This window comes from Cantharellus anzutake, assembly GCF_015039405.1.
Source record: "Cantharellus anzutake strain C23 chromosome Unknown EI90scaffold_129, whole genome shotgun sequence".
In the NCBI taxonomy this organism is placed as follows: Eukaryota; Fungi; Basidiomycota; class Agaricomycetes; order Cantharellales; family Hydnaceae; genus Cantharellus; species Cantharellus anzutake.
Genome location: NW_024067079.1, coordinates 65,012 through 80,942, shown reverse-complemented (window position 1 = coordinate 80,942; position 15,931 = coordinate 65,012). Strand labels below are relative to the sequence as shown.

The 15,931-nt window shown below is 48.7% G+C and overlaps 5 protein-coding genes across 5 annotated transcripts; 3 read left to right on the top strand and 2 right to left on the bottom strand.

Moving 5' to 3' along the window:
• Nucleotides 1-344: 344 nt before the first annotated feature.
• On the top strand, nt 345-1,721 carry EI90DRAFT_2946115 (Zinc/iron permease; the record flags this gene model as incomplete). Its single annotated transcript, XM_039055333.1, has 6 exons — nt 345-435; nt 501-576; nt 640-800; nt 840-1,157; nt 1,266-1,462; nt 1,530-1,721. 6 exons carry the CDS (start codon nt 345-347, stop codon nt 1,719-1,721), a joined length of 1,035 nt encoding a protein of 344 aa, XP_038908955.1.
• A 344-nt stretch (nt 1,722-2,065) lies between these two features.
• Nucleotides 2,066-4,093, top strand: EI90DRAFT_3087857 (uncharacterized protein). The gene is made up of 9 exons (XM_039062242.1): nt 2,066-2,421; nt 2,489-2,608; nt 2,676-2,759; nt 2,816-2,941; nt 3,009-3,141; nt 3,205-3,313; nt 3,372-3,397; nt 3,458-3,822; nt 3,874-4,093. Exons 1-9 carry the CDS (start codon nt 2,325-2,327, stop codon nt 3,936-3,938), a joined length of 1,125 nt encoding a protein of 374 aa, XP_038908954.1. The 5' UTR covers nt 2,066-2,324; the 3' UTR covers nt 3,939-4,093.
• EI90DRAFT_310780 (uncharacterized protein) lies at nt 4,004-6,065 on the bottom strand. The gene is made up of 10 exons (XM_039062627.1): nt 5,737-6,065; nt 5,580-5,673; nt 5,383-5,526; nt 5,300-5,334; nt 5,163-5,240; nt 5,028-5,101; nt 4,870-4,970; nt 4,660-4,818; nt 4,468-4,599; nt 4,004-4,404 (listed from the first exon to the last, which is right to left on the bottom strand). The coding sequence occupies exons 1-10, from the start codon at nt 5,988-5,990 to the stop codon at nt 4,090-4,092; spliced, it is 1,386 nt and encodes a 461-aa protein (XP_038908953.1). The 5' UTR covers nt 5,991-6,065; the 3' UTR covers nt 4,004-4,089.
• A 1,638-nt stretch (nt 6,066-7,703) lies between these two features.
• On the bottom strand, nt 7,704-8,966 carry EI90DRAFT_310693 (uncharacterized protein). Its single transcript, XM_039062618.1, has 3 exons — nt 8,869-8,966; nt 8,021-8,813; nt 7,704-7,962 (listed from the first exon to the last, which is right to left on the bottom strand). The coding sequence occupies exons 2-3, from the start codon at nt 8,798-8,800 to the stop codon at nt 7,876-7,878; spliced, it is 867 nt and encodes a 288-aa protein (XP_038908952.1). The 5' UTR covers nt 8,801-8,813; nt 8,869-8,966; the 3' UTR covers nt 7,704-7,875.
• A 2,848-nt stretch (nt 8,967-11,814) lies between these two features.
• On the top strand, nt 11,815-15,593 carry EI90DRAFT_2946157 (ubiquitin elongating factor core-domain-containing protein; the record flags this gene model as incomplete). The annotated part of the gene is made up of 15 exons (XM_039055335.1): nt 11,815-12,594; nt 12,645-12,752; nt 12,809-12,910; nt 12,966-13,181; nt 13,246-13,366; nt 13,428-13,591; nt 13,644-13,688; nt 13,750-13,907; nt 13,961-14,053; nt 14,111-14,225; nt 14,274-14,403; nt 14,445-14,511; nt 14,599-14,673; nt 14,724-15,370; nt 15,427-15,593. 15 exons carry the CDS (start codon nt 11,815-11,817, stop codon nt 15,591-15,593), a joined length of 2,988 nt encoding a protein of 995 aa, XP_038908951.1.
• Nucleotides 15,594-15,931: the final 338 nt, after the last annotated feature.

The window sequence follows — 15,931 nt, the reverse complement described above, 5'->3', positions numbered from 1 at the left end:
TCGTCGGCTATCACAGACCATCGCCATAAGCGATATTGGTGCCACTCGTATAAGATACGCTGTTGCGCCGTAATTTTTCCCCTCCCTCGGTTCTCCACATCGAGACTGAGGTGATGCCATTCTCTTTTTACCACGTCCGCGTGTATTTTCATGTTATAGTCTAGGCGTCTAGTCTAATTGTTTTACTTTCCTGCACAGAGACCTTCCGGGATAATGGTGAGATTGGCTAGAGTCCAGATGGGCGCAGAAAGCGTGTGAACGTGTCGCAAATCAATTACATACCGAATCAAGCGCCTGTTTCCTACCTCTGCCAAAAACCTGAAGCACGTACAGCTTTGTTCAGAATGCCACTGGTTGACGTCCTAGTTCTCTCCTCGGTTCTATGGGCTGCCTCTTTCTTTGTTGGCCTTCTCCCACTTATATTCTCACCCCCACGTTAGCCATTTTCCTCGAAACCGAAGCGCCCGCGCTTAACCTTTGCTCGCTGTCTATATTACTAGGACACGTCATCGCGCTCCTTTCAGTGCTGGGGATGGGGATACTACTTGGAACATCTATGGGCGTTATTATTCCTGAGTGAGCAACCCGGCATTGACCATCTCCATACAAAAGTAATGCCACTAAGTTTTCGCGCGCTAGAGGGATAGAGACAATATATGACGAGTACTTCGCTAAAATTAGAGGAGCGGGCTCCGACTACGTTATTACTAAACCCCCGGTGCTGACGATTGCGTTGTCGCTGCTCTCTGGCTTCACAGCGATGCTGGTCATTGAGCAGGCGTCCTCCCACTACATTGACCGTGCTGAAGAATACATCCCGCTGACGACGAAGTCTCAAGACGGCAGCGACGAGTCGCAAATAGCAATCCCTATTTCTGGTGATGCTTTGGAAGATGATCTGGATGCAGAGATTGCATTGCTTGAAGGAACGCGAGGGCCTTACGAAAGCAATGCATCTGCACCTCTGGACGTTTCACCCATGGCCTCTCGCCCCGATCCGAGATTGATGACCCTTGGTCTCATTGTCCACTCTGTGTCGGATGGGCTTGCATTTGGTTCGGCTTGTGTTTCAAGGAATGCGAGTATCACCAGCCAAACGTCGTCCCGTCAAACTTCGATTTCTCTGGTAGTGTTTGCTGGAATCATCATTCACAAAGGTACGCGTGTCTTCGTTCTATATATTGATTTGATCCAATGCTTATATCTGGATTGTCCACTCACGGCATCATTATTAACACTGAACGCCATCTCGGCCACGGCTTTAGCTCCCGCTTCTCTGGCATTGAGTACAACACTCTCGTCGTATGCGTTGTCCGCTCGAGCAATCCGCAGTCATATACTGGCATTCTCCGCAGCCGCTCCAGCTGGTGCTATTGTCAGTTATCTGGTACTGAATGCTTTGCGTGACAAGAACTCAACAGTCGCCAGTGGGTCCTGGATCGGCCCAGCTCTGCTGTTTTCGGTGATTGGCCGCTCCGCTTCTTCCCCTATTCATCCATACCTAACGGATCTAATTTTGGTTGCTGCAGGGCGGGAGTTTCCTCTACGTCGCAACTCTTCTTACACCACTCTCCACTCGTTCATTTCCAAAGTCCCACAATCATGAACTATCGGATATAGATATAAAACCCACCACTCGTCTGTTGATTATCATCATCGGTATGTTTGCACCCGCCTTACTTGGAGGCATACTTGGACACGGTCACTACGCGGAAAATTAGTTGGTAATGTCAAATCGTCCATAATGTCGCCCCGGCTGTTAATTTTTTTTGCACTTCTAATCTGCGGGCTAGATGGGGAAATTTTGACCAGATGGGCTGGGTTGGGGATTTGGATTGGTAGAGATGATCATCGAGGCGGCTGCGGTGCAACGGAATGGACTCGGACAAAGTGCCTGGTTTGAGTTGCCAGTCATTGTACATAGCCACAGTCATCACCACAGCGATACACTTTGCTCTCGGGGATGTCAGGATTGATTTGATAGGGTGTGGCTTTCCCCCGGTGTGACTCGTTGCACAGGTTGTGGGCGAATGGTGACTTGTGACAGGCATCGCTACCATTCAATCGTGACATCCATCGCCCTTCCCATCAGCAGGCGTCTGCACATCAGGTCCATTCAGTGCTAACTGTTTCATCACGGTTCGAATGCGATTTCGCATCAGAATGGGGGATAGACGCCCATCATTTCACACAAAATCCATTATAAGTGGCCGAAAGCCACCCACGCAGCCGGCAATTGATTGCGAATGCCCCTCGTTTTATCGTCGTCTGCCTTGAGTCCTTCACCCCTCGTGCTCAAGTAGTTCGACAGAGAACCCGCTATAATGAGCAAGCTGGTGATGGATGCTGCAGAATTGGAGAACTGGTCAGCTTCACAACACGTAACCGTGGCCACTTTCTGTCTGCTCATTTACGATCATGGTTCGTCCTCAAAGCGTTGGAACTTAAAGCGCAGCTGTTGACGAGTACGCATTCCTCCGTTCTCTAGTTCTCACCTTTTCCGATGAAGTGAACCTTGTATGGCAAACAAGAAGTGTCAACTTGGTGAAATTGTTGTTCATTTTTAACCGCTACGCCGTCCCGGCTGTCATCGCGGTCGATACTGCACGTAAGTTCGTTTATTGAATTTTGAATATTTCTCGACCTGACTTTTTTGGGCCACGCGGACCCTGTAGTTGTCACTAGGATTGTATCTATCGGCCCGTGGTGGTGGATTTTTGAGATCTTAATGGAAACGCTATCGTTGTGGTCTACAACCCGTGCGTGATCTCTCTAATACAACTTCCGTATGCCTAACTTGGCCCTTTGACGACAGTCATAATAGCATTACGTGTTCGTGCGCTCTGGGTCGACCGAAAAGACATTAGGCGCATTCTGATTTGGTCGTGGTCTGTTCACGTTGTCACGTCCTTTGCTTTGACAATAAATGTACTCGCCCACTGTAAGTCTCTCACTTTTGCTCACGCGATGATGAAACTGAGATTGTGCGTGGCGTTCGTGGCGTATAGCTTCATTCGAGTCAGATTATTTCAATGTCTGCATGGGGTCCATAGAGTACTGGTGGACTCTGTGGGTGCCCGGGATGTTATTCCATCTTGTGATTTTTGGGTTGATGGGAGCAAAGGCTTGGTTCACCCCAAGGTAATTAGTATGCACTAGAATCACGGGCCTTCGTGACGCTGACAACACTCTGGGTTATTCAAGGGATGAAAAAAGCCCGCTTCTGATCATTCTATTGATCGATGGATTTATATTTTTCTTTTTTGTATTTTCTTTGATGCTCATCAACACGGTGATATGGGCTCTGGAAGTGGTACGTACATAAGTCATCAGGCCGCGAGACGTCACCTCACCGATCTGTTCGACTTTAGCCCTCTCTTGTTCAACTACCCCACGAGTGCGTAGACATACTACTCTCCAATACAAAGCTTCCCGTGAACTAACCTCCCAATCGTAGTTCCGTTTGGGCACTCTGCACGATTGCCATTACTCGTCTGCTCCTCTCGCTCCAGAAGCGCTATCACGCGCACCATGTCTCACTGTCTAACGATGATGATGACGAGGTCGACATCGAGATCAGGGACGGTCTGCCCGCACCACTCTCTCCCATTTTCTGGCTACGCACGCCATCGCGTGTGGATCCGCCATTAGACGACCCGTTCTATGCGTATTACGCTGCTCCATTCCCCGTCACACCAACAAGTGGTTTGGGGAGAACACCTACTATCCAGCAGAATTCAAACAAATCAACAAATAGAACAACTGCCACTAGTTCTAGAACTTCCAAGAGTGCCAAGAGCCTCCCTCCTGGAGATGGGGACTCTGAGAGAGATGTGAATCACCACGCTATGTTAGATTTTTGGAGGTCTTCACCTTTGCCGGGGTGGATACCACCTGTACCACCCATTCCCGCACTGACTCCTTTTTCAAATGTATAACATCCTGGACAATTATTCGAGTATGCCGGCCGATAGCTCGGACATTCAAACCCAGTACTTTATCAATTAATATGATTTGTTCACCTGTATCCCCAGCCGTATAGGGCCCACATCGGCCAACGTAATGCACACCATACTCCAATAATTAATATCATGCGTAGTCGTTCCAGTTTCGTCCAAGGTCGAAGCGGGTGATCCCAGCATCTGTAGCGGCCCATAACTTGGGCTCTACTCGCCTCCCCGCTTCGTGGTCGGTAATCCGTAAACTCACGTATCTGGATCCTCGGGCATTAAATGCCTGACTTAATAATGGAAGGGGTCGGTCCCGCTGTGCATGCCGACTCTGCGCCAGAGCACATGGCTCGGGCGCTTCTAAACGCTCCCCAGTTAGTGTACTCCACCCTCGGATTATATTGTCTTCTCCAGCCGCGAAGATGAAGTCCTGCGAGGGTGTAGTGGCAATTGGCTGAAATCATCAAACAACAGCGTACTGAGAATGACAGGAAACAGCGGGTTAGAAGTGGCTTACCGGACTGATGGTGACGGTCGAAACATGGCCGCAGAGAGACAGCAAGGGGATTCTTCTGGAATCTTTAGTTGACGAGTTGACATATTTAGCGGACCCCGGACGCCTTAGCATCCTCAAATCATATATGTCCAACTATGGGTTAAAGGAAATGAATTGGACTCGTTGAAAAGGGTCATCAGAAGATGTCCTTACCGAGCCATCAATCAATGCGGTAAGCAGCTCCCATTCCCTTAATCGCGAAAGGCCCGTTACGGACGTGGGCGCTTGTAACAGCCTCTTCCCATATTGATCATCCCGTCCCATATCCAAGACGTGCACAGACCCGTTTCGAAGGCCAGCATACACGCATGTCTAGAAGCACCGTTAGTGCCATCAGCGGAATGAGGGATTCCGCATCTGTACCTCATCTCGTCCAAGGGTTAGTGCGTCACTCCCAATCCGGAGTGTCCGTGCAGATTGAAGATTATCAAGGTCAGAGACAATCCAGAGATGGTTTGTCATACCTGGGGAAACAGGTATTGAACAACGAATGCGTGGGATCCTAGCAACAAAGGACATACCAAGTACAAAGGAGGTCTCGGCATAAGTCCCACACCAGACATCCCAGACGTTTTGCCGGCGCTCGATGATGATGCTATTCCAAGTGATCCACGCAAGTTACAGCCGGAACTGTGGTCTGACATTCGAAACTGTACCCTTCAGTGTTTTCGCTATGCTGTGCGCTGGAAAAAGATCCCACAAGGACTTTCGGATGAGGTCCGAACGAAGATGCACTATGTTGTGACCTGTAAGCCGACGATAGTATGCATTCATGAGATGATCTTTTACCCACAAGAATTTATCCTTAATAATGCCGCATGATGATATCTAAGGAGTGAAGTTTGTAAGTCGTCCTGTGGTGGATTATGTACTAACGGGGGACATCAAACCGCACTGCCCACTCCACAATCGGTGCGTGTGACGACCTGTAGCATCTTCTACCGTTCCAACATCCGAATAGATGTAGACAAAACCGTTCGTATCACCAGCCACCTGCTTGGTATCATCCGTACATGATACCTCGCGAGAAGTTTTAATCATGAGCTTAAGCCGAATATGGAATATTTGCTTACTGAGAAGGATCGAAGTCCACACGAAGGGTAGTTGGGATATGACCAAATTATCTTTGAGTAACAAGTACTAGCGTATTGTAGCTTCAAAGAATCACTATGAGGAACGAAACGCGCTCATGAAACTTTTAGAAGAAATATCACTACACTGATGACGCACTGCGCCGCTCTTCGCCAATGGTGAGAACGAAAAGAACACAGGTACTGTGCAGTAGAGCGTTTTGGTAATGCCGGAGCATCGTCCAGATGCAAATTAGGACGTCTCGACCTTGATGATGGACGGATGTCCTTTGATGCTCTCGAGGATGACTGGGAAAACTTGGCTTCTTTCGGGTGATTTTTGTCAAGTGGAAAATATCTGTTCTTCTCAGCATCATAATAAAATCCAGGAATGTCCCCCTGAGAGGGTGGCATGATGAACTATAATGAAGCACAAAATTTGACTTGGACAATTAAGCGCCGAGGTGTGGGTTGCTTAAATTGCAAATTGCTTCCGCACGTCAACCTGGTCCGCCGGCGCCTAATTAGGAGTGACAAGTGTTTTTCGCCCACATCACATTCGCATCCAGGAGTCTAGAAGAGACATCAGAAAGGATCTACCTCGCTCTCAACAACATTCTGGGTGATGTCGTAACATTCGTTCGAATGTTTTGGCCCGCCCAAGTGCTCCGGTAGTTCAGGCAGGATTCCAGCCTCTATGACTTCGTAACATGTGGTTTGGAGCTCATCTCGTGAGCTAGTATTTCTTACAGAGCCCCCAAAAAGGGGACTAATTCGTCATTTTCTGGGTTATAGTATGTTACAGTATACGACGACTCACCCCCCGCACCTGATAGTCCCTCTATCTATAGAGGCTGCTTCAGCCTAGATAATCCCATGCTGCCGCGGAAAAAATTCTTTGGCATAACCGATCGGACACGCCCATGTTGGTTACATTACGCGATTGGTTTTCTGCTGTGTCATTTCGGACGGCCCGACATTCAAGCAGTTTGTTGGTCAATCGAATCCCCGTGAGATGTCGAGCGTACAAGTGGGAAATGATTGAAATCATTTTCTCACTAGTCTCATTGGATCTCACTTTGGGGATATGATTGTAGCAGGACTACTGCGGCGTGTATGAGACGTGTTTCCTTATCCGCAGGAGTATTCCAACAGAATGCTTTTAAAGAGATTCGATGCACGTACTTCGCTGGCTTGAGCATTATAGCTTCATATTCATTGGCTTAGGGGAAAAGTAGCATACAATCGAGTCCAAGTAAAATTACGGCATTAAAGGATACAGGAAGCGTTCATGACGCAAGTCCCAAACGTAGAATTTACATTAAGCAAGATCAAGCGAGAATGTCACAACATGCTACAACGCAAACAAATAAAAACGGATTAGGAACATGAACACGGGGGAATATATAGGGGGGTCCGAGCGGGCTCATATAGTATCATACGCTTGACTACCTTCCAGCAATGGCCTGAGTTTATGCATGCATTGCACTTGGGGTGGAGACGTCAGACATCTCTTTCAAAGGTCAGAGTGTGTTAAAGGGAAACGTACGCCAAGCGGGGTATAAATTGGTGAGGTCGTAGAGAATATCGAGCAAGATTTTGAGTCCTTGATCAGCTGCGTTGAAGCGCTTCACCTCAAAGGGCGAAGCTTGCGCCCGTGTACGCCAAAGCTCTCGCAGGACGACTTCCACGCCAGTATAAGTATATGGCTGTCCAAAGTGGCGGTGTGAATTTGTCCTATCAAAAATCAGAAAAGAGTTCACTCACAATCAAGAACACATAGCCGTATAGAGGGGGCAGTGTCCCACTCCCGCGAAGCCGTTGGGTGAGTGAGATGAGGTTATATGCTGCCCCTAACACGGTCTTATAGGACTCCCCTTCGGCGTCGGCCTCACCACCGTCGATATCCATGCTGTCTGGGCGAGACTTTGGGATGAGGATGTTAAAAAGTAACATGGTGCACACATGGAGGCCAAAGTGAGCTGTGGCTAGGTGTGGATTGACGGGGCCCACGGTTTCAAAGGGCTGAATGCCTCGAGGGTCGTCAAGAGGTGGGAGAATGTGATGGCATTCAGAGAGCGCCGCTGATAGCGTTTGAAATGTTTTCCATAACTCGGGGGTGGCCGTCGGCTTTCGGTCTGAAGTGATCAACACAGCTTAGAAACCCATCGACAGAACTCGGCCACAGTACAGACCTCCCAATGCATATAGAAATTCGCGTGTCTTCGCGTACAGGCATATGACCTTGACGTTGAACCACAATGCACTGCCATAGGGGCCACGTATCTACACAGGAGTGTTAAAGGAGTCCGAGCTCACTGATGGGAGAACGTGTGACCATACCGATATTGACTGCGGTGGGTAAAGGGCTTCGAATGACGTAAGGCTCTAAAGCCATCTAATAAGCTGCCTGTAACGAAAAATGCTTAGGAACCAAAACTTACGTCAACTGGCAAACTTGATGGCAAACCAGTCCCCGCACTGATAGCAGCATCTGTCATGTAAATGGCATACCACATAGCATTTGGCTCATCGGTCAAAATCGTGTCCGTATCCGGTAAATCGATCGCATTGACACTGCCCTCCTCTTCGCCAATTTTACTCGGATCCCTTGTCTTCGCGATAGTTGTTCGAGAGGGTAAGTACGGCCGTCGGTGTAATCCACATGCAACAGCGAAACGCACGGTGGCGCCCATGGTGCTATAGGATTCCACAACACGACCAACCTGACCATAGTAGCACCCAAGGATGATGCTCGCCCAGATGAAATGCGAGAGCCGGTCACACAGTGAAAGGGATGAAGTGAGGTGAATGCGAGTGAGGTCGAGGAAGTGAGGCTCATACGCGGAAAGTGTGGGCGGTTCGGGACAGGGAGAAGGACTGTCAAAAGTGGTAGCCGTGGAGGAAGGGGAAGAAGTCCAGCTTGTCGACGAACTAGACGGAGTGTATGCAGAGGAGGATGTGGAAGATGTGCCGGTGGTGTCTGCTGGAGAGGCACCGGCCATATATGGCTGTGGGCCGGAGTCTTTTGTTGAACCAGATGGCACAGGCAGGGTGAACGATGGGGAATCAGACCCAAGTGGCAGTATGAACGAACATGCTGCGAGACAAATGGCGGAAATAAGGCAAGGATGGATAGCTCGCGGATCATCTTGTGGAAGATGTAGGCGGGACATGAAATCCATCACATTGACGTTGAAATGGAAGTGTCCTCGCAGAGGCATGAAAACTCGAACCCTGTATGAAAAATTCAAGGGACCACCACGGTGGTGCAAAGGAATATGGGACGTACAATTCATCAATGAGTTCGAGAGGTGCATCACATATCTTTGGGTTCCATCTTAGCAGTTTTTCTTCTAGAGAGGTGCGTGACTCGACGGATTCATAACCCTCGTTGAGCACCTTGGTCACAACCCCACCCTTGAATGCATCTGGGTCCAAATTGTATTCATCCAGAACATTGAGGTCAAGGGGAGGATAGATAGGGAGTCGTGTTCTCATCGACATTGGAGCAGGCGGTGGAGTGAGACCGACCTCTACCTCACCCGCATTCGCACGGCAGACAAGTGCGTGTGACATTCCAGAATGGGAGCGAGGGAAGTTTATGGCCATCTCCCGCGTTATGGTTCGCTCGAGATCACTCTCGACTTTGGCCATTCGAGTCGCAAGGGGGTGGATGCGGGTCTTCCTGACAGGTATCTGCTCGAAAACACACTCCCTGCGCAGGCGATCGCAACGGGCACATATGGGGCCGCCAGTACATTTCTGATATCAGCAAGCGGAGCAGTAATTTGGTAAGGCAGTAGACGGGGGAAGGGGCCAAGAGCATTGAGTGGCGTGGTGTATGACCGGACAGGCTGGAATATCACTCACAGTTTTGAGTTTTCGGCACTCCCTGCAAGCCTGCCCTTTACCAAGAGTGCTTCCATGTGACATCCTGGGAGGGTACGGATACTGGGAGAGAGCCATGGCATTCCGAGGCTTAAGGGCAACTGCTGTGGCTTCCATGCGAACACAATTAAACGCTGTGGGGGAAGGGAGGGGGAGCAGACCGAATGAATGAATCCGCTTTCAAGTGGAAGTTTGGGGGCTGAGAGTATACATACAAGTAGACACCGTTTTGGGGGCAGTGTCAGGAAACATTGTCAGAGGATTGCCGTGGTCCAAATCCCTTCCGGAGTTGATCGAGCGAGCCGGGGACGGTATCTGGTACATAGCCATTGTGAAGAAATCAAGAGAGCAGAGGGCAAGTCTTGAAAGCAGAGGCAGACGCCTCAGGGTTGTAGTATACGAGTTGTATCCAAGACAAATATGTCAGCGCGATAACCCAGTTGTCACAGGGGTGGCCAATGAGGTTCTTTATATCCAAGAAGGGAATCTTCCCTCAACAAGGAGAACAAGAATTTGGGTTGTACACCTATAGTGCTTGGGAGTGAGCAGGTTACGGAGGGATGGGCAACAGCAAGCAATGATAGGCCGGCAGTCTCCAGCCATTCAAAATCCCCCATATCATATTCATGATATTAGTTCAGTCAGTGCAACAACAGCCGCAGCAACGGAAGCGCCATCTTCGTGATGGCAACTGGATTCACAAGAAGCGGTGCTGCTCATGGCTAAAGACTATCGAGTGACGGCTGACGGCTGATGGCTTGGCTAAGCGGCTCTCCCCTGACGATCCAAGATGGACAATTTCAATCGCCGACCTCAAGATTATTTACAACTCGGATGATTTCTCGCGACTACAACACCATGCATCGTTTGAGACAAGAGCGGTATCGGAGCACCGCTCGCCGAAGACCCCCCAGAATGAAGTTCTATCCCGACAAAATTTCGGCCTCAAAGCGCCTCTCGATTTCAAAAATGACTCATCGGAATCTTCGCTCAACTCTAAAACACGTGCAGCATTTCGTGCAATTCAAGCTGCTGGGAAGAATACAGGACAATCGCAGTATTGTCTATTCCAATAGAGGCCGGTACCCTGCCTAAGTATTGGCCCCTCAACGATTTGGCGTGGTTGGTGAGATAAACACGTCCAAAATGATGATGTCTTGCAAAATATTTCACGATGTGAATGCTAAGGGCGGAATTCGCTTAATGTGATTGGCAAAGGTGCAAGCATTGAAAGCCGTTCCCGCGTGGCACTGGAGATGGAAATGAATAGGATTTGTTCACGCATGTGGGTTGTGTTCAGATGCAATGAAAGTGCTTTGGGTTAACAGTCATTTGAAGAAACACAGCAGGCAAATAGGTAGAGAGGCAGTCGACTCGGATGCTGGGAGCCAGGAGACCGTGCAGTAGATGGCCAAGTAGCCAGGAGCATCGAGATTAAAGAGATATCAAAGGGTTGAATTAGCCAAGAGGTGAAATTATTCAGTGTCAAGCCCAAAAATCAATATTGCCATCAGCCGGGTGCTGAATTTCACGTGGCTGAAATGGTACCTTGCCTGGCAATCACACCGCCTTGAGGATCCATTCCCAGGACGTCACAACACAATGTTAGTGGCAGCAAAGGAAAAGTCAATGTCGGAGATACAGGACGAAGGGTGTTGAGGTTTAGGAAACGTCCATCTACTGCAAGCCCAGGAAGTGAACTAATGCTTGCGGCGTTGTGACGATTGCAATGGGTGGGATCAGACAATTCAGAAGATGAAAGTGGAGGCAATGAGTCTGGATGGATGGCAGTGCTTATGCATAGCAACCCGGCGCATCGCCACCGGTCCAACCCGTGCCCACTTGCGCGTCCTCGGTTGCGTGCCAAATATCTGACAGCTTAAGGATTGAATAGCGAGGCGTTTCAGCGTAGAGTTGACATGGCGGAAGCTCCAGGAAGCAATCCACCGTCGGTCAATGCACTGTCTAATCCACAAGATGACGCCGATCGTGTAAGCACAACCTAACTCTGGAGTTCGGCTTGGTTCTCTGATCTGGCGGTTATGAATCTTTTGGGCGATTTGTCTCTCCACTGGCTTTTCTTGCTCCCTTGCCTCAGATACGGCTTAAACGACTAGCGAAGCTCCAAACCTCAGCATCTCCCTCTGCCAGTCCATCACCTTCCTTGACGCCACTTCCTGAATCCTCCGCGCCAAAGCCCAAGAAGACAGCCGAGCTGCCAAGGCATACTACAGAGAAGCAGAAACCACTCCCTAGACCTACACCAAAGCGTGTTCTCCAAGACACAGCCCCCGATCCCAAGGTACGGCCCCCTCCAAAGAAGGTCGCCACTCCTATCGCATTCAACATGTCCAAATGGGAACCTGAAACCATTTCTCGCGTGCTTAACGTTACGCTCGATAGGGAATATGCCGAATCCCGAAACTGGGAAGTGGTGTGGTTGAAAGAACTTAGTATCGAATTGACATCCGATGGGTCTACGCTTCCGTCGCCATTGTCGGTTGATATCCTTGACCAGGTCATGATTGCACGCTTGGAGATAGACCCAAGTTATATTTCAGATGACCCTGAAATCATTACCGTCATCTCAAGCCTGCCTTCGGAACAAACTATATTCGAGTACCTCGTTGGCTGCTGGAAGCGTATCAATGCATCCCGAAGTGCTTTGAACAAAAATGTGTTCGCTCCCGAATCCCGACAGTCACTTTTACGGGCCAACACCATTTTGGATCAGCTCAGGGATCGTGTGATTTCGTATGCCGGCCTTACTATCCAAGATCCGACTATGTTCCCACAACCATTGACGTCGAAGCCACTAGGTTATCATGAACTCCTCGCATCACTACTATCTATTGGGGGGTCTGGGCCTCTATTGAGTTCTAACGCATCTGTCACCACTCTCGAGTCCTATGAAGTTGAGCCCTTTATCCAAGACCTGGCCCGGAGATTTGAGGAAGATCCAAGTGATCTGGAGAGTACATTCTGTGACGTTGTGCAGAGTGGCATCATCCCTATCATCTTTAAAGATGAAAATGGGTTGGGCAGTACCGTGACTGGACCGACCAGCTGGCGAGCCGCTGTGACCGCGATGGAAACTCTTGTCTCAGTAAAGAGCATTGCAGCCATGGTATGTGAAATGAGTAGGTGTGTGTGGGTGCCGTCTCACTACCCTACAAGATGACGAGGCTACCAAGTTGGTGCCCACCTTCGGCGAGCGCCCATATGATAGAGAGAATGTCGTTACTGGGGCCTATTGCCCGGCTTGGCGTGTTTTCTAGGGAATGGGTAAGCAGTTGTCAAAGGTGTTCTCCTAATCAGTCTGATGTTTAATGCACCATCAGCCTGCGCTTACAGAAACTTCTTTCTCGAAACTTGAGAGCCGTCCCAGGGAGGAGGCCGAGGCATCCAAAACAAACTTTCGCCAAACTCTACGACATCTCCAAGTAGGTTCTTTAGTTGTGAGTATAAGAGGAAGTCGCCTCAATAGCAACCCTTTAGACCTCTCTCTTCAACATTGAGAACTCCATAGTGCGAGCAGGAACGGCGTCCCGTGAAAATCTCCTTGATTACTTGGCACATGTCCTACATATAAACCTCAAGCGAGGCGGCACCCATACTGATATGAATACTGTTGCTTCTGATGGCTTCATGATCAACCTCCAAGTCTCTCTGCTGAGATTTGCGGAGCCCTTCCTCGATGCGAAATTCACAAAAGTACATTTGTTAGATTATCGTCACCCAACCTGAGCATTTTCTCATATTTGTTGCCGATTCTCAGCTAGATCGCGTTGACCCGCTGTATTACGCCCATTCCTCACGACTTGATATAAGCGAGGAGACTCGGCTACTCATGGATGCAAGCCAGGCTAAAGCGTTTCGTGAGGCGCATCAGTCAGACGGTGCGGAGTATATTTTGCCGCTCTTTCGAATTTATCTATCAATCTCATGGTTGCTTTTTAGGCGCTCCCGCCCCCAATTTTATCTCGGACGTATTCTTCTTGCTCTCGGCATACAATCATTATGGACTTGTGCGAACGATGACTTCGAATGACGCAATATATCGGAATGCGGATGACCTTCAACGAAGGTTGGAACAATATCAGAATGACACTTCGTATCTAGGCGTGAGCGTTTATGAATTGGACAGCAGATCTTGGAGCTTACCTTGAAATGAAGACGCCGTTGCAACGCCAAGTGGAGCAATTGATCGAGCGTATGAAGGTGCAGCAACAGATTCGTGCGGAGGGTTCAAGGGTTCCAAGACTCACTTGGCATTGTTTAGGAACAAAAAGCAAAAATGTCGTCGCACATTTTTACGTATCAACTCCAGCTTCTCGATCCGGAGTTGATTGATAGGATGATTTCGTTCACAACATTTTCCATGGCTTGGATCATCCGTCTAGTTGATCCGTTGAAAAAGTATCCGAATTCATCTCTCGAGTTACGTCGAAGTCCGTTTTGCTAGGCGCCCGTTGCTTATTAACAATTTGTAGACTTCCTTTACCACAAGAAGTTCCAGAGATTTTTAGGCATCTTCCAGAGTACTTTGTCGAAGATGTGATCGAGTTCTATCTTTACGTGGTCAAGTAGGTTCCCTTTGTCTTATCAAAATACCGGCTGTGTCGGCTCAATGGGCCTTACAGGCACACACCGGATAGCATACGAGTGGTGGGCAAGGAATTGATAGACTTCATCCTTGCCTTTCTGTCTTCTCCATGGTATATCAAGAATCCATTCTTGAAAGCCAAAGTAATTCAAGTGAGTTAGATGAGATATTGAATTATCGCTTTTTTGAGCATTTTCCAGATACTATTCTTCGGGACTCTGTCGTATGCGCAGGAGACGTCAGGTGTTTTAGGGCCCTTGCTAAACACCTACCCTCTTGCTTTGAAACACCTGATGCCAACGTTAATGAACTTCTATGTAGGCAAGTACAGTGAGGGCGTTTGTTGCGTTTTGATTCCTCATTCGTTATAGATGTCGAGAACACTGGTGCTTCGAGCCAGTTCTATGACAAATTTGGTAAGAATCCCTTGCTCGTCCCGTTTGTCGATTAACTGACGAGTGGCTTTTCAGAGGCGCGGTGAGTTTTTTCGCGTTACTGTTGGTCTCGCGTTGAAAATGGTTCCAGCCGCAACATTGCCTACATTTTCAAAACAGTGTGGGACAATCCCAACCACCGCGAGGCTCTCAGTAGGGAGGCAACGTGAGCGTTCCATTAAATCCATCTTCACCTACCTGATTGCCTCCTTCCAGCAATATTGACAGCTTCGTGAGGTTTGCGAACTTACTCATGAACGACGTCACATACCTTCTGGATGAGTCATTATCAAAACTTGCCCAAATACACACCATCCAGCTCGAGATGCGTGACCAGGAATCATGGGGAGCAAAGGATCCGAACGAGCGAAGGGAGCGAGAGGAACATCTTCATTCCATCGAGGGACAGGCCACCAGTTACACCACCTTAGGCAAATCGACTATCGGCCTCCTCAAGGAGTTTACTGCGGAAGCCAAGACACCCTGGATGTCCCCTGAAATTGTTGACCGTCTGGCCGCTATGCTTGATTATAATCTAGCCAAGCTAGCTGGACCTGAATGTCAAAACCTCAAAGTCGAGAATGTTGAAAAGTATCGCTTTAACCCCAAACAGCTACTGAGCGATATTCTCTCTATTTATCTCAACCTCAGCGATGAGCCAGATTTCATCCAAGCGGTTGCTGCTGAGGGTCGGAGTTATAAGAAGGAGGTCTTTGAACGTGCAGCAGGGATTGCTAGAAAACGGATGATCAAGACAGAGGACGAAATTCAAAAACTGCGACTATTCGTCGTCAAAGTCGAAGAGGCGAAGGCCATGATTGACATTGAGGAGGATCTAGGGGAGATACCAGAAGAGTTCCTTGGTGAGAATTGCCCAATCGGTTCCAAAACTCTGGGATTCAATGACTATCTTTTCCAGATCCACTTCTCTTCACTGTCATGCGAGACCCTGTCATATTGCCGAAATCTAGAGTGATTATCGATCGGTCGTCGATCAAAGTGCATTTGCTCTCCGATCCCACCGATCCTTTCAACCGCTCGCCCCTCAAACTTGAGGATGTTATTCCGAGTATGTCAATGGGATGATATGACACGGAACTCTTTCTCACCGACTTTCTAGATGCGGAATTGAAAGCGAAGATAATTGCGTTCATGAAGGAACGGAAAGCTTCTAAATCAGCCTTGGACATTCCTAGCGAAGAGCTAGTCAAGGTGGATGACGTAATGGACATTTCATGAATTTGCATGGACACACATGCTCCTCTCCCTTCCATGTAAAGGCATTTGCTAGTAAATACAGTAGGTAGAGTGCTTGATTGATTCTATGGAGCCGAGGATAGTTCTCGCCACCAGTTCCCTTAGAAAGCTTATGAAGCCGTCGATGTCTGGGCATCCTCGTCAGGCCATCCTTCCTTTATTAAACC

What these genes read in the sequence shown, in the direction of transcription:
- EI90DRAFT_3087857 (XM_039062242.1), top strand. Translation starts at nt 2,325, where the DNA reads ATGAGCAAGCTGGTGATGGATGCTGCAGAATTGGAGAACTGGTCAGCT. An exon ending in TCTGCTCATTTACGATCATG is followed by an intron (nt 2,422 to 2,488) that starts GTTCGTCCTCAA and finishes TCCGTTCTCTAG; the next exon opens with TTCTCACCTTTTCCGATGAA. An exon ending in AATAAATGTACTCGCCCACT is followed by an intron (nt 2,942 to 3,008) that starts GTAAGTCTCTCA and finishes CGTGGCGTATAG; the next exon opens with CTTCATTCGAGTCAGATTAT.
- EI90DRAFT_310780 (XM_039062627.1), bottom strand. Translation starts at nt 5,990, where the DNA reads ATGCCACCCTCTCAGGGGGACATTCCTGGATTTTATTATGATGCTGAG. An exon ending in TAACCCTTGGACGAGATGAG is followed by an intron (nt 4,819 to 4,869) that starts GTACAGATGCGG and finishes CGGTGCTTCTAG; the next exon opens with ACATGCGTGTATGCTGGCCT. An exon ending in CGACCGTCACCATCAGTCCG is followed by an intron (nt 4,405 to 4,467) that starts GTAAGCCACTTC and finishes TGATGATTTCAG; the next exon opens with CCAATTGCCACTACACCCTC.
- EI90DRAFT_310693 (XM_039062618.1), bottom strand. Translation starts at nt 8,800, where the DNA reads ATGCCTCTGCGAGGACACTTCCATTTCAACGTCAATGTGATGGATTTC. An exon ending in CATCAAGTTTGCCAGTTGAC is followed by an intron (nt 7,963 to 8,020) that starts GTAAGTTTTGGT and finishes ATGGCTTTAGAG; the next exon opens with CCTTACGTCATTCGAAGCCC.